This window comes from Seriola lalandi, unplaced genomic scaffold, assembly GCF_002814215.2.
Source record: "Seriola lalandi dorsalis isolate HSWRI2012SDOR001 ecotype SW California unplaced genomic scaffold, Sedor1 jcf7180002054954, whole genome shotgun sequence".
Lineage (NCBI taxonomy): Eukaryota > Metazoa > Chordata > Actinopteri > Carangiformes > Carangidae > Seriola > Seriola lalandi.
In genome coordinates this window covers 944,304-958,004 of record NW_019525505.1, presented here as the reverse complement: position 1 = coordinate 958,004, position 13,701 = coordinate 944,304, and the positions used below count along the sequence as shown (strand labels likewise).

Sequence of the window (13,701 nt, the reverse complement as noted above, 5' to 3'; positions counted from 1 at the left end):
CTCAGCAAATTTCTCCTTTCTCTCCACCATCTTCTCTTGTTTCTTTTTTTTTTCTTTGCTCTTTAAACAGTGACAAAGAGTCCGGCTCACCAAGCGGCCAAGACAGCAGCTGGCCCGGCGCGTCTGCTGAAACTGGGCCAGCTTCATTAATCATGGATCAATGACTTGAGTTTTGTCAACAGTTCCAAATGGTTTTTTTGTTGTTGTTGTTTGTTTTTTTTACTGTTTTCACATGTAGGGATATTATGACAAGAAATTAGTTATGGTCATTTCATATCACAGAAACACACTCACTACAATATTATCAACCCTTGTAGCTTTATTCACTCTATTGTATAACTCACTTCAGTGTATAATTCATATATAAACTTGCTTATACTGAATACCTGTTGCTATACAAGTGTATTTGGTAGATCTTGGTGTATTTTGTAGTACTTTAATGCCCCATCACATTAATTAAACAATTCAACTGTGATTTATCGTTTCTGTCTGGCGCACTGTATCAATCTGATAGTATTTGCAGCATTTTCTCATCCACTAAAACAATGGGATTAAGTCAGATTTTCTATCTAATTGTATTTTGGCTGTGAGTTTAATGTTTTTTTTCAGTTTTACAGCTAAATCTGTGCAATTGTAAAATGTATAGTAAAAGTAGAAAACACATACATTTCCTGTGAGTAAAGATAGCTGGCAATTAAAATCAATAATTTTGGTGCTAGTAGAGCAAGAAAAACTAACTTTAAACCCACTGGGATCACCTTTAACCTAACTATGATTGTGGTGAATTTATCACAAATCAAATTAGACATTTTATTGTCTAGTTATCTACTGATAAACTAGTGAACAGATTAAATGGTTAACATAGTCTTTGAAAAAGAGGGATGGAGTGCAAAAGAAGCTGTAGTTTTAATTGAAAAATAAAAATTTTAGATACAGAAATTGAATATGTATTATCTTTGCCATTAAATTTAATTATTTTCTGAAACTGTCAAAACACAGAACAAAGGTTTTCATAAAGAAACATTAAACATAACCTGTAGACATTAGAATAAAGCGTTTAATTAACGACAGAAATAAGTTCATCACCACTTCCTCTTACCTTTGCACCAATCTGGTTACCGCACTGTCCGGCCTGGATGTGCACGATCTCCCTCATGATGGCTGTTGGTTCTCGGTGGAAGTGAAGTGAAGCAGAAGAAGTGGAGGAGCTGGAGTTACCGACCGGCCACAGACGCACTGACAGACGGGTCTGAAGACAGTGAGCACCGCCGCGACTCCTACAGGCGGGGACAAAGTTTCGGGACGGCTTTCGCGCTCATATGATTGGTTGCTGTGACTAAGGGACGGACGCTGATTGGCTGAGAGGGTAGATAGCGCTTTTTTTTCTTTCTAAAGGGGTTTCCTTGTCTCAAAGGCAAGGGCCGGAAGAAGAGAGGGAGTGCCGTGTACTGTCATCACTGCCCTGTTGGAGCTTGGAGCTCCATTAACCTGAAATCAGATCAGTAGAAAACAAGAGAATACAGTAGAGTCACTATGACTGCTGGTATTTTACTTGAGTATTTCCATTTTCTTATACTTTATTCTTACAATCCAGCAGCAGCGGATGTGAGGTACTTTTACTACTTAAGTAAATGTAGCAGTACCACAGTGTAAAAATACTCGGTTACAAGTAAAAGTCATTAGCAGTAACAAAAGTGTTAGCATCATATCTACTTTAAGTACCAAAAGTAAAAATGTGCCTTATGCAGAATAATGTTTACCATACTTTTTGATTAGCATCAAATAGCATCTGGTATAGACAGGACCAATTATATTTCTGATTATTTTTTAATCATGAAATTATTTATTCTTACAAGTTAACATAAGATAATAATAATTTATCTGACTATATTTTGCACCCTTAATCTAAATATGCAAATCAAATTGTTAAATCACAAGTCTAATACCCTGCCTCACCTGAAAATCACCTGTCATCCTATTAACCACACCCTTCTGCCTGCAAAGCCTTTTCCCTCCAAAACCATTGAGAACGAAGAACCACTGTGAGTTGAAGAATGGACTTTTCAGACCTAATGTTATTGTATTTGGTTATTATTAGACCTATAGCAGTTATTTGATTAGCATGGCGTTGGAATGTTTATTTGTATTATGTTTCATTAGATTCCTGTTTTCAATACCCTGAAAGTGAAGAAAGAGATAGTGGATGCATGAAATGTCAGTTCGATTTACTTTTATTGTAGTGCTGACGTGTAATTTTACTTATTTTGTCTTTATGTATTTTGATATCTCATGCACAGAAAAAATCGTCCACCCATTAACCATCAACCTAAGCTTCTTGAACTGTGAAATGGCTTCTGGATCTTGTGTTTATTTATGCACTCCATCTCAGATGTTCAGTAGTTTTTCACAAATAGTAACTAAAGTTATATAACAGATGAAGTGGCGTAAAAAGTGCAATATTTGCATGCAAGTACCTCAAAATGTAACTTAAGTTCAGGACAGTTGAGTAAATTTACTTACTTTCTACTTCACCAAATTTATTTTATAGTCAGTTACTTTTCAAATTAAGATTCATTCATTGATGATACAGTTGAATCAACACCTCTCTAAAACAATTTTAATAAAAAAAAACCTAAACATTATAACATTATGATCAAACTGGATAAAGAGGTGGATACAAGTATTTTACAAACCATTAGCAGTGAGCAGTGAGGAGGAAAACATTGACCACAGTATAACCTTAGCGTATAACCTGAGGTTTATCAGTGCCAGTTCCCCACCGCGCCGCTAGGTGGCAGACGCACACAGTCTGGACGATGGGCGTGCTCAATAGAAGCCGCTGAGCTGCAGAGTCTGTGTTGTGTTCACTGTCAGCATCAGCCAGAGTCTGACGGGAAAGATCATCAACGGTGACCAAATTAAATTAAGTAGATTCATTTTAACCCTCACACAGCGAAACTTCTTCACCGAAACCACCTTATTTATACCCTAACAGGTAAGTGTGAGGCCGTATTAAACCTCTAGCCACATCCGTTCTCATTTGTCAACGCTAATGTGTGTGTTAAATTGATTGTGTTAATGGATTGACAGCTAGCTGCTAGGAATTTGCACACAGTAGCATTATACCTATTTTAAAAGCGTTATTCTGTCCTAATAATTGGCTGTAATTATTTATCATTTCTTCTTCTCTTATATGTTTTCTTGTGGATTTTACTGCGCAGCATTTAATGAGATTTTAGCTGATGGTCTGGTCTCTGGTTCCCAATCCCTCCCTCCGTTTCAATTACAGGAGTCTTGCAGCAGAGAGGGTGCTGGTTTGGAGGTCTTACAAATGACAATCCTATTTGACATAAATGAATACATAAATAAATACATGTACAAATAGTAGTAGTGTCCTGCAGTCTGCGCCCATCCCACATTAATGCCAAACAGTTCCTTTATGAAATGCAGTGTTTGCAAGGTGGAACTATGATGGTGGCTTTATTTAAGAATCATCCTACTTTCAATCTTTTTCAGTTTGAAGAAGCAGCAAACATGTTCTACACCTGTGGTCCCAACGAAGCTATGGTGGTGTCAGGTAAAATGATGACCTGTATAAGGGCCATATTAAAAAAAAACACACAGTACTATATTGAATGTATAATTATTGCTTTTCATTAAATTCCATCCATTCGAAGGGGATGAAAGTACCTTATATTGGGACCCTGTACTGAAATTCTTTCAGGCTGAGAATTAATGTGTTGAATCCAATGTAAAACACTATGCTGTGTATTTTGTTTCCTTTCTTCTCTGAAAAGGTTCTGTTATATATGTAAATATAATTTTGCTTTTCTTAAAGAAACACTACCTTGCACTTAATTTATCTGACTGTGGATATTGTTGTTATGTATGATGTGCTGTGTTTGTCTTATTGTATTTTATTCTCCTTTTGTAAGTTTGCATTCTGACTATACAGCAAAATAATAAACATATTTTAAAAAGTACCATATATCCAATTTTTTGGGAATATTTAGAGCAACTTAACCGGTTTTTGGTTGAACGTCTAATTTTGAAGGTAAACATTTTACAAAAGTTATTGTGTTATGACTTTTTTTCAGTATTCTCATACAAAAATTAGAAAAACCTTATGTTGTTCATATCACTCCACCTTGGTCATATCCAGACTCTGATTTGAGGCCTTGCTTGGTCTCTGATCTCTCCCAGGGTTCTGTCGTTCTCCTCCACTGATGATACCTGGAGGCCGAGTGTTCGTCATCCCCTGTATTCAGCAGATACAGAGGTAGGATAACGTCTCTGTTTTAACATTTTTGCAAGATGACAAGATTTCTGCAGCAGCAGAAAACATAAATCCAAACTGAAATGGAAAGGAAAGCTTTCCCCTATAGGATATTAATAAAAAGGATAAATGTTTTGTCAGTAATGTGAATGTAATTTATACATTTGTGATTGTAGAGCCTGGACGACTGATGGACACAGATTTAAAACATTGGCTATCTTCCTTCCCATCACCAAATAAAATGATTAATAACATATACTTTTTTTATTTTGTGTATTAACATAATTTCTGCTGTATAAAAAACATTTATCTCAGAAGAGCAGTTTTATTTCTGTCTCCCTGTAAAATTTAACATATTAACCTGCAAACAGACCAATCCAAGATGCATTTGGATCTCCCAGTAAACACACTGCACCACACTTAATGTTGTGCTTGTCTGAGTGTTGTGTCTGACCTTCATCTTGTGCCTGTACAACCCTGCACTCACAAAGGAACAAGGGAAAGATTCCTACACTTTAATGTAGCCTATACCATTAGAGCAATTCATGCTCAATCAATAAATATCTTTTCTGACCCTGTCTGTCTCCAGGATTTCCCTTAACACTCTCACTCTGAATGTGAAGAGCGATAAAGTCTACACTCGCCATGGCGTGCCCATCTCTGTCACAGGTATAGCCCAGGTGAGTGAAGAAACAGCAGGATACATGACGGGTGAAGAAGGAGATTTTGTTTCAGAGGAACAACTTTAGACTAATGGACAAAAACATCTGTAACCATGTAGTCACTATTAAATTGTATAATATAGATGTAGGTGGGAGGTTTATGTATTTTCTAAGGTTGTCACCAAGTGTTCTACTTAAGTATGAAACTTAAGGTATAATTTCTCCTTAGCTGAGGGAGTTACTTAAGGGCGCTGCACAGAATCTTAAAAGGTTTCCTTAGTTAAGGAAAAAAAGTTAAGTAATTTACAGCAGTGGAACAGATTTTTCAGCGGTAAAAACTCTACTGTTTCCATGGAGACCGTTTGCTTGGTGGCATTAGCTTGTGACACCTGCTATCACTTTAGGGAAGTCATTGTCAGTGTTTTACTCTTGTTGTTTCCCACAGATGAAGATCCAGGGTCAGAATAAACAGATGTTGGCCGCAGCCTGCCAGATGTTCATGGGAAAGTCAGAAGGAGAGATCGCTCAGATCGCATTGGAGACACTGGAGGGCCACCAGCGGGCCATCATCGCCCACCTGACTGTTGAGGTGACTCTTTGAACTTTGGAGAAAAATACTGAAGATGTTCATGAATTTTAAATGTATTGAATTGTACACAAGTATACACAACAAGTATATACAAACTTAACAACTTCATACATTAAAGGTAATGGTTTACAACATTATGTGACTGATATTGCTTAGATAATGCCTGACTCCCACATCACAGTAAACGTCTTCCTCTTACAGGAGATCTACAAGGACCGTAAGAAGTTCTCGGAGCAGGTTTTTAAGGTGGCTTCCTCTGACCTCGTCAACATGGGGATCAGTGTGGTCAGCTACACCCTCAAAGACGTTCACGACGACCAGGTGCTGCTCTGCCGTCATCTACAAAAACCGCTTCTCACATTTCAAATGGTTTTCAGGAGGAGAATCATTATTTGATCTCAAAACTCATTGTGGTGTGTTCCAGGATTCCAAAGAAAGTCATGAACCCGAATGATCTTCTTCTTTTTTGTTTTCTCTTGCTTGTGGTTCACAGGATTACCTGCATTCACTGGGAAAAGCTCGCACAGCCCAGGTTCAGAAAGACGCTCGCATCGGAGAGGCCCAAAACAAGAGAGATGCTGTAATCAGGGTGAGATATCATTTCTGTTCCTCTTAAGTCATCTGTCATTGTCCATATTTTTAGCATTTATCCTATTTTCAGATCTCATTCCTATTGATCCCTGTTTCCTCTTCCTTTCTCTGATCCTGTGTCTTCTTCTGTGTGTCTCTCTGCAGGAAGCCCATGCAATGCAGGAGAAAATCTCAGCTCAGTACAAGAATGAGATCGAAATGGCGAAGGCCCAGAGGGACTACGAGCTGAAGAAGGCAGCTTATGACATAGAGGTCAACACTAAGAAGGCTGAGTCTGAGATGGCCTACCAGCTGCAGGTACACCAGACTGAATAACAACTGGACATTGTTAGATCATCTTGCATCTGCCTTTACTTGTTGATGTGATTTATCTTCAATTCATTCCTCCGTTTCCAGGTAGCGAAGACGAAGCAGCGCATCGAGGAGGAGAGGATGCAGGTGCAGGTGGTGGAGCGGACGCAGCAGATCATGCTGCAGGAGCAGGAGATCACCCGCAGGGAGAAAGAGCTGGAGGCTAAGGTGAAGAAACCTGCGGAGGCGGCGCGGTACCGCCTGGAGAAACTGGCTGAGGCTCAGCGGTGAGTGGCAGGTTCAGCCTCATTTCACTCTTCTTCTTGCTCTTCTTAAAACAGCAGGACGATGCTGGGAGTTGGCAGGTGCTCTTTCAGTTTTAGTGGCAAGTTACTGAATCCCCGTCGTTCTGGTGCTGAGCTGATGCTTGTGCAGCATTGCAGAGGAGTCATTCTTTTCATCTGTATTATAGCAAGTCTCTATCTTCCAACTTTAAACCCTCCTTTCATGTTAGGATGGAGGCTTTCTATCATTGCTGTTTACAAAGATAGATCAGGTAACATATGGTTAGACAAACTGAAACAAGACTTAAGGCATATTGTTGGACTCACTTTTTATATTTTTTATATTTATTAGAACACAAACCCACAGAATTATATGACTGATGTGTCAATACAAAGGAAAAACTAGAATCACCTCCTCGTGGTTGTTGTAGTTTCAGGTCACATCCCTTTTTTTCCAGAGTCAGAAAATATGAATCATTTGTGTGACATTTTGTCATAATTGCAAGTAATGGCTAAAAGGTGTCTCTGACCTTTGACCTTTGACCTTTGACATCTGACCTCCAAAGTCTATACAGTTCATCCTTGAGTCCAGGTGAACGTTTCTGACAAAATTTGTAGAAATTCCCTCAAGGCGTTACTGAGACATCGTGTCCGAGAGAATGGGACAGACGGACGGACGGACGGACGGACGGACAAGCTGAAAACAGTATGGCTCCTGCTCTGACTGTTGCTGGTGTGGAGGAATAAAAAGAGGAATAAAACAACACTTCTGTCTTATGTTCTAGTATTGTTAATCATATAATCTGGTAAGCAATCTGACATCTCACAGATGTATCTGTTAGACCTGATGGGGCCAGAAGAGGTCCAGTCACATGTTCGATGGGAATACATTGGCTCTTTGAGACGGGGACTAGTTTGTGTATTAATACAAAGTGCCTGAACAATCTGTGAATCTCTGTCTGACTCAGCATTTCTCTATCTCTCAGTCTGAAGTTGATCATGGAGGCAGAAGCTGAAGCCGAGTCCATCAGGGTGAGTCACTTCAGCAGAATCCCAACTCAGCTGGCTTCAGTTTCTAAATAATTCAAGATGGAAATCCTGTTGAGAATTTCACATATTCAATATTGATCTCATGCACACACCTCTGATGTGTGTGGGCCTAATTCATCATTCAATTCTCAGGTGGGTGGGGCCATTTGTGTTTTCTGGTAAAAGGAAGTCCGTCCTTGTGTCTCCTTCAGATTAAAGGTGAAGCCGAGGCGTTTGCAGTGGAGGCCAAAGGTCGTGCTGAGGCAGAGCAGATGGCGAAGAAAGCAGAGGCCTTCCAGGAGTATAAGGATGGAGCCATGGTGGACATGCTGCTGGAGAAACTGCCTCAGGTGAGACACAACATGCTTTAATGTCCACAACAACCAATTATACCTTATATATATATATGTATGTGTGTGTGTGTGGGTAGACTGTTTTGTTACAAATCCATCCCTGAAAACAAAAAGAGGCGTCAATCCTGAGTGTTTTTATGATGTGATACTTATTTTGTAGTTTGAATCATTTATGGCATGTGTATTAAAAACTTCCTATTCATTAAATTCATTTAGCTAACGGTTTTTCCGGAGTCATTTAGTTGCTTCATGTTCTTCATGTTTCCTCTGCCTGTGGAAAGAGTTTAATGAAGCTTCGATCACAGTTTTTAAACGTGTTTTGGTGTTTCCCACAAGATGGCAGAAGAGATCAGCAAACCTCTGTGTGAAGCCAAGAAGGTTACCATGGTGTCCAGTGGAGGCGGGGAGGTGGGCGCCGCCAAACTGTCAGGAGAGGTGCTGGAGATCATGACCCGCCTCCCTGATGCCGTGGAGAAACTGACCGGAGTCAACATATCCCAGGTATAATAAACTTTATTTATAGTTCAAAGTGCTTTACAATAAAAAAAAAAACCAAATGGTACAAGAGAATAAGGGCAAATTGCAGGACAATAAAAATAGACAATAGAAAGACAGAATGATAAAATATGTAAATGAAAATAAAAACAGAAGCCAGTAAGAATAGTAAAATATGAGCGAATTAATTAAAATACAAGTTAAATAAACAGGTTTTCAGCTTCGTTTGAAAATGTTCACTGATGAAATATTTTGGCCACTAGAGACCAGACTACCTCCAAAACCAGCTAATAGACTCACAGGTCTGACTTATAATCACTGTTTAAAGTTGATTTAGTTAGTGTGTGAGTAACGGTTTCCTACAACATCTGGCTACATAATGATTGCACATTGATTCAATGATTGGAAACTATCTGGCTCTGTAAAAGCTTAATGTTTGATGCACATCTGTGTGATCAGACCAGAGAGACTGAACCACACTGTTAAACCAAAATATTGAGCTACTGTGTGTGAGGCTAAAAATCACAGTAGATCTGCAGAGTCCAGTGATTCATCTCTGTAGGGTTGTTCCTGCAATTCATTTCACTGTTAATATAAATAAAAAGATGAATTAAAATAACTTTAAGGAAGGTAAGGAAGGTCTATATTTCTTTCCCTCTGTTCCCTCCTGTCTGCAGGTGACTTCTCGTATAGGCTGAAGAGAACCATTGGAAATGGCGACCAGGCAGATCCTCTCTCCCACTGTCTTCTCTCATCTTCTGCCTGGACTCTCTGCTCACAGCCTCTTCCTTCCTCTTACATCACCTGTATCTGCCTCTGTCACCTCCAACATCTTCTTGTGATGTTTCTGTGTTGTGAAAACACTTCAAATCACTTTTTCCATTTCGTATTGGTCACTGATTACCAGTTCCAAGTATTGTGCTCCTCTGGCTGCAATTACAGTTGTTGTTTCAGATTATTTGTTTTTATTTAGTCAATATGTCAAACTGGTCCTGCATCAAATTCTACATAACAGTGGTTCCCAACCTTTACCAACTGTAACCATCCATACCAAATTATTTCTTCTCAGAGCACTTTTAATTTTAATGATCAAACATTATCGAAACAAATTTTAATGTTTTTAAAGATAATTTTCTTTTAAAACATTTAAAAGATTATTTATATATTTGTTGTTGTTTTTTTTATAATTGCATCTTTTCACCAAAATTGTATCGTTTTGCATATGACTTGTGGGCCTACTTGCAATACCTTCACAGCCCACCAGTGGGCCTCGGCCCACAGATTGGGAACCACCGCTCTATAAAGACAAAGTGTTCAAATTATTCCTCCTTCTAAACTAGGGCCCATATTTGATAATATATAATATTGTGATATTTCCCACAATATGCAATATTTTTCATAATATCTCATTTATTTATTTCACTGCTTTGCTTACTGTGGTTGAGCCTTGGCATGTGACGAATAAAACTTTAAACTGCTGTTTAATGGCAGCATCACTTAAATCTGAAACATAAATCACAATATTATAATTATGTATTATTTAAAAAACAACTAAAACATAAAATACAACAATATGTTTATTATATTTATGATTCTGAAATTAATTGAAAGAAGCAGCAAATGTAGCTGTAGTCTCTGTGTGTCCTGTACTTTTTTAAAATGTCCTACACATTGTGTGTGTTTGTGTCACACTAATCAGAAAGTCTTTGTCTTCATCTGTCCTCACTGTGTGTGTTTACCTCTGTATCTGCCTGTGTGCGCCGCCTTGCTGCCAAACCGTAAGTGCATCTTAACATGAAAGACTAACAAAAAAAACATGCATTCAAACCCTTCATTTATTAATGCTAATAACATCACACAGTCTAATGCTGAACCAAAGCCATCACTTTTTTCTCATTGTGTTTCTGACAGAATCCATTACTTTTACTTTATGAATGAGTTCTGGATAATCATTTTGTCGATCTGTAAGTTTTGTTTGAAGACTTACAGGTAAAATCTAAGTTATGACACCATCAGTGAATCTGTCACATTATTAGTTTTATATTTTTGAAATCTGTCATTGTTTTCTATTTTAGATATGTGTTCTCCATCCATGATGTTTACTGTATTTCTTTTAGTGTTGTCCTGCTGAATCAATGTTTACTTTTCTAAAAAAAAAAAAAATGTTTAAGGATCCTTTGCTTAAGGCATACCAGTATAATATAATTTGAGGTATTAAATACCTGTGCTGCAGCCCTATATCACACTTTTCTCTGTGCATGTTCATTTATCTTCAGCGCTTTACTCCATCATTTTAGGTTCTTTCCCAAGCACTTCTGTAACATAATTTATATTTTTATAACTTTTGCCAGAGCTCTGTAATGGTCAGCTCAGTTTACTGGGAACCTGCTGTACGTCTATATAGACATAGAGTGAAAATGTAAAATTGCATGTTACAAGAGACTGAGAAAGTGGGTCTCAGGTCAGACACAGGAACAGATCAAGGCTCAAACCGGAGCTTGAGGCTGGATCTTCTTGTCCAGGTTCCCTTGAAGCTGCAGCCCAATAATATAATAATAAACACTAGTTAAATACCTTAAGTAAAGTGGTGCCTTTTGTGCTATTATGGCCAGTAATGTAGCAGCTCTCATGAAGGTGTGGCTTGTGGAAGGTAAATGTGGTGTAAAGTATAGCTTTAGCCTTCTGTCGTAGCAACGGGAATACCACAGTATAATTATGAGATAATTGTATTGAAATGCTGAGATATGTATCATTATTTTTATTTTATTTATTTATTTATTTTTTTTGAATAAAGATGCTAAAAAAGTCAGTTAGATTATTAACCGTCAAATGATGCCAGCTTGTATTTCAGGGAAAGTGATATTCAAGATTTAATCAGGAACAATAGACATTTATTGTATATTAGTCACTTCTCATCATAGAGTTTGTGCATTTGTCACCCAGAATAAATATAATATAATAGTTCCAAGTAGCCTTACATCATAATTACCCTGTCACGCCGTCTCCCTCACCGTAACCTCTGGGGCTGGGTAATAAATCATGTTTCATGGAGGCACTCTTTGTCTGGACATGTACTTGAAGGCATCAAGAGACACTTAAACATTCAAGAATATTACAGTGACTTTAATTTAGTGTCATTTGTAATGAGAAAATGAATTGCTTGTCTGATTTTGTTTGACTGTTTCCTCCATGATACCCGGCCCTGAACGCCTCACTGTTTGTTTGTGACCTCCCTTGCACTGCTGGTCGTGTTAAAGCCAAATGTATTTAAGTTGCTCTCTAATTGTGAATGTTATTTATGTTAAGATAAACACTGCTGTTATTATACAGGCATCGATACCTGTCGCACTTTACCTGTCAGGATGCTTTATGCTACTAAGCTGTGTGGTTACCAAAGTAGGAGATTACCTTTCGGTTCGCTATAGAAAAGCAAATGTAATCTTTGTGCTTCTGTAAGTGTAATGATACTCTGAAATGACACTACATATGGATATAGATGTATTTATACAGTATATATTTGCTATTTGATACAGTATCAGCACTGTCACCGATAACAATTCTAACTCGTACTAACAGATGTCACAGTGTGTCATTATAAATGTATTTAAGTTTAGTCGAGTTTTCTGCATTGTTGCACTTCAGGAAATTTGTATTTTTAGGAAAATGTTATTCTAAAGTCATGTACACTGTATAGCTGTCATTAAATTGCAAAAGGAAAATCACTTATGTTCTTTACTGTGTGTGAAAACAGAATAATTATATGCTGTAGTCTTAACTCCGCTCATGTAGTATTTCCTGTTTACATATTTGATTTGTGCATGTTTGTTGTGCTATATTTTAGTTCCATTTTTTATTTTTATTTTCATCAGTGGACAAGTTGTGTTCCTTTTGAATTGTAACTCCATGATGTTATTATGGGGTCCCCATGAAGAACAGAGCTTGCATGCATGGTGGGGTCCTAATAAACATCATTCATCTGTCAAAAAATATAGATTTTTATTATAGTTATAGAGTTTGGTTCACATTAGCGCATCAGCTCAGTTTGAGCTACAGTGCCTTGCCCAAAGGAACTTGCTAGTGTAATTTATTTTTGTCTAGGGGTTCAAACAAGCAACCCCCTAACCACAACTCTGCTTTTCCCTGATGCTAAACCCATGATAAATATTTATATTTAATATTTAAAAGTGGGCCACATTCAGTGACAGATAATTTATTTCACCTGATGAGGACAGGAAATTATAATATTGAATTTAATACTGTGAATACAAGTACACTGCAGTAATGGGATATGTGACTGTTCTAATTAATTTGAGCATTGTTTTGTGCTAAAGAATATAGACACACCATCCAATTTAAAATCAACATTTACATAGAAATTGATGATATACTCAACTACACACACTGATGGGATAATTGATACACCGGAAGGCACCGTGTGGACGTTGGCAGCTGTATCAAGTTAGCTGGACGTAGCCAATCTAGTACAGGAAGTAAGATTTTTTCTTCAGAATTAAGACGAACCACTATGTGTACTATAAAGCAAAATTCAAAACACTCAGTAGAACCAATACATTACATATGGAGAGAAATGTCTACTGCCAAATACATAGATTCAAGATCCGAAGGTTTCATTATCATGTGCAGAATTAAACAATTTATCAATAATAATAATAATGAACTTTATTTGTATAGCACCTTTCATACAAGAAATGTAGCAAAAAGTGCTTTACAAAAAAGAAATGACCTGCACCAAGGGCTTCACATGAAAAGACATAAAATGGACATAAAAACACATTAAATACATTGATGTGAAATGAAAAACAACAGAAAAATGTATGTAAAATGAGATGGAATTATAATAAGATAATAAATGAAATAATAAATCATTCAAATAAAATAAATGATTACATAGAAAGTATATATATATAACAGCATTTTAAAAAAGTGCTGAGCAACATTTTAGAGCTAGGATAAATATGATAAAATTCTTATCTGGCTGTCTCTCTTACCTAATACTATCAGTTATTGTATCTAACTAAAATATATACTAGAAATTTAAAATTTAAAAAGAAAATAAATAATAAAAATTAAATAAAGTAAATATAGAAAAGGAGCTAGATGCTATCTGAAG

The 13,701-nt window shown here is 37.2% G+C and overlaps 2 protein-coding genes across 2 annotated transcripts in view; one reads left to right on the top strand and one right to left on the bottom strand.

Moving 5' to 3' along the window:
• Positions 1 to 1,267, bottom strand: part of LOC111645608 (tubulin beta chain-like) — a 12,970-nt gene extending 11,703 nt beyond the window's left edge. Inside the window, exon 1 of the mRNA XM_023394862.2 lies at positions 1,100 to 1,267. Within this exon, the coding sequence (XP_023250630.1) occupies positions 1,100 to 1,156 (57 nt within the window). The 5' untranslated portion in view covers positions 1,157 to 1,267. The remainder of the gene's footprint in view (positions 1 to 1,099) is intronic.
• A 1,591-nt stretch (positions 1,268 to 2,858) lies between these two features.
• On the top strand, positions 2,859 to 12,292 carry LOC111645596 (flotillin-1). The gene is made up of 13 exons (XM_023394844.2): positions 2,859 to 2,995; positions 3,517 to 3,577; positions 4,204 to 4,279; positions 4,866 to 4,956; positions 5,384 to 5,527; positions 5,729 to 5,848; positions 6,021 to 6,116; positions 6,263 to 6,415; positions 6,515 to 6,696; positions 7,680 to 7,725; positions 7,935 to 8,072; positions 8,412 to 8,576; positions 9,248 to 12,292. The coding sequence occupies exons 2-13, from the start codon at positions 3,535 to 3,537 to the stop codon at positions 9,266 to 9,268; spliced, it is 1,275 nt and encodes a 424-aa protein (XP_023250612.1). The 5' UTR covers positions 2,859 to 2,995; positions 3,517 to 3,534; the 3' UTR covers positions 9,269 to 12,292.
• The last annotated feature ends 1,409 nt before the right edge of the window (positions 12,293 to 13,701 follow it).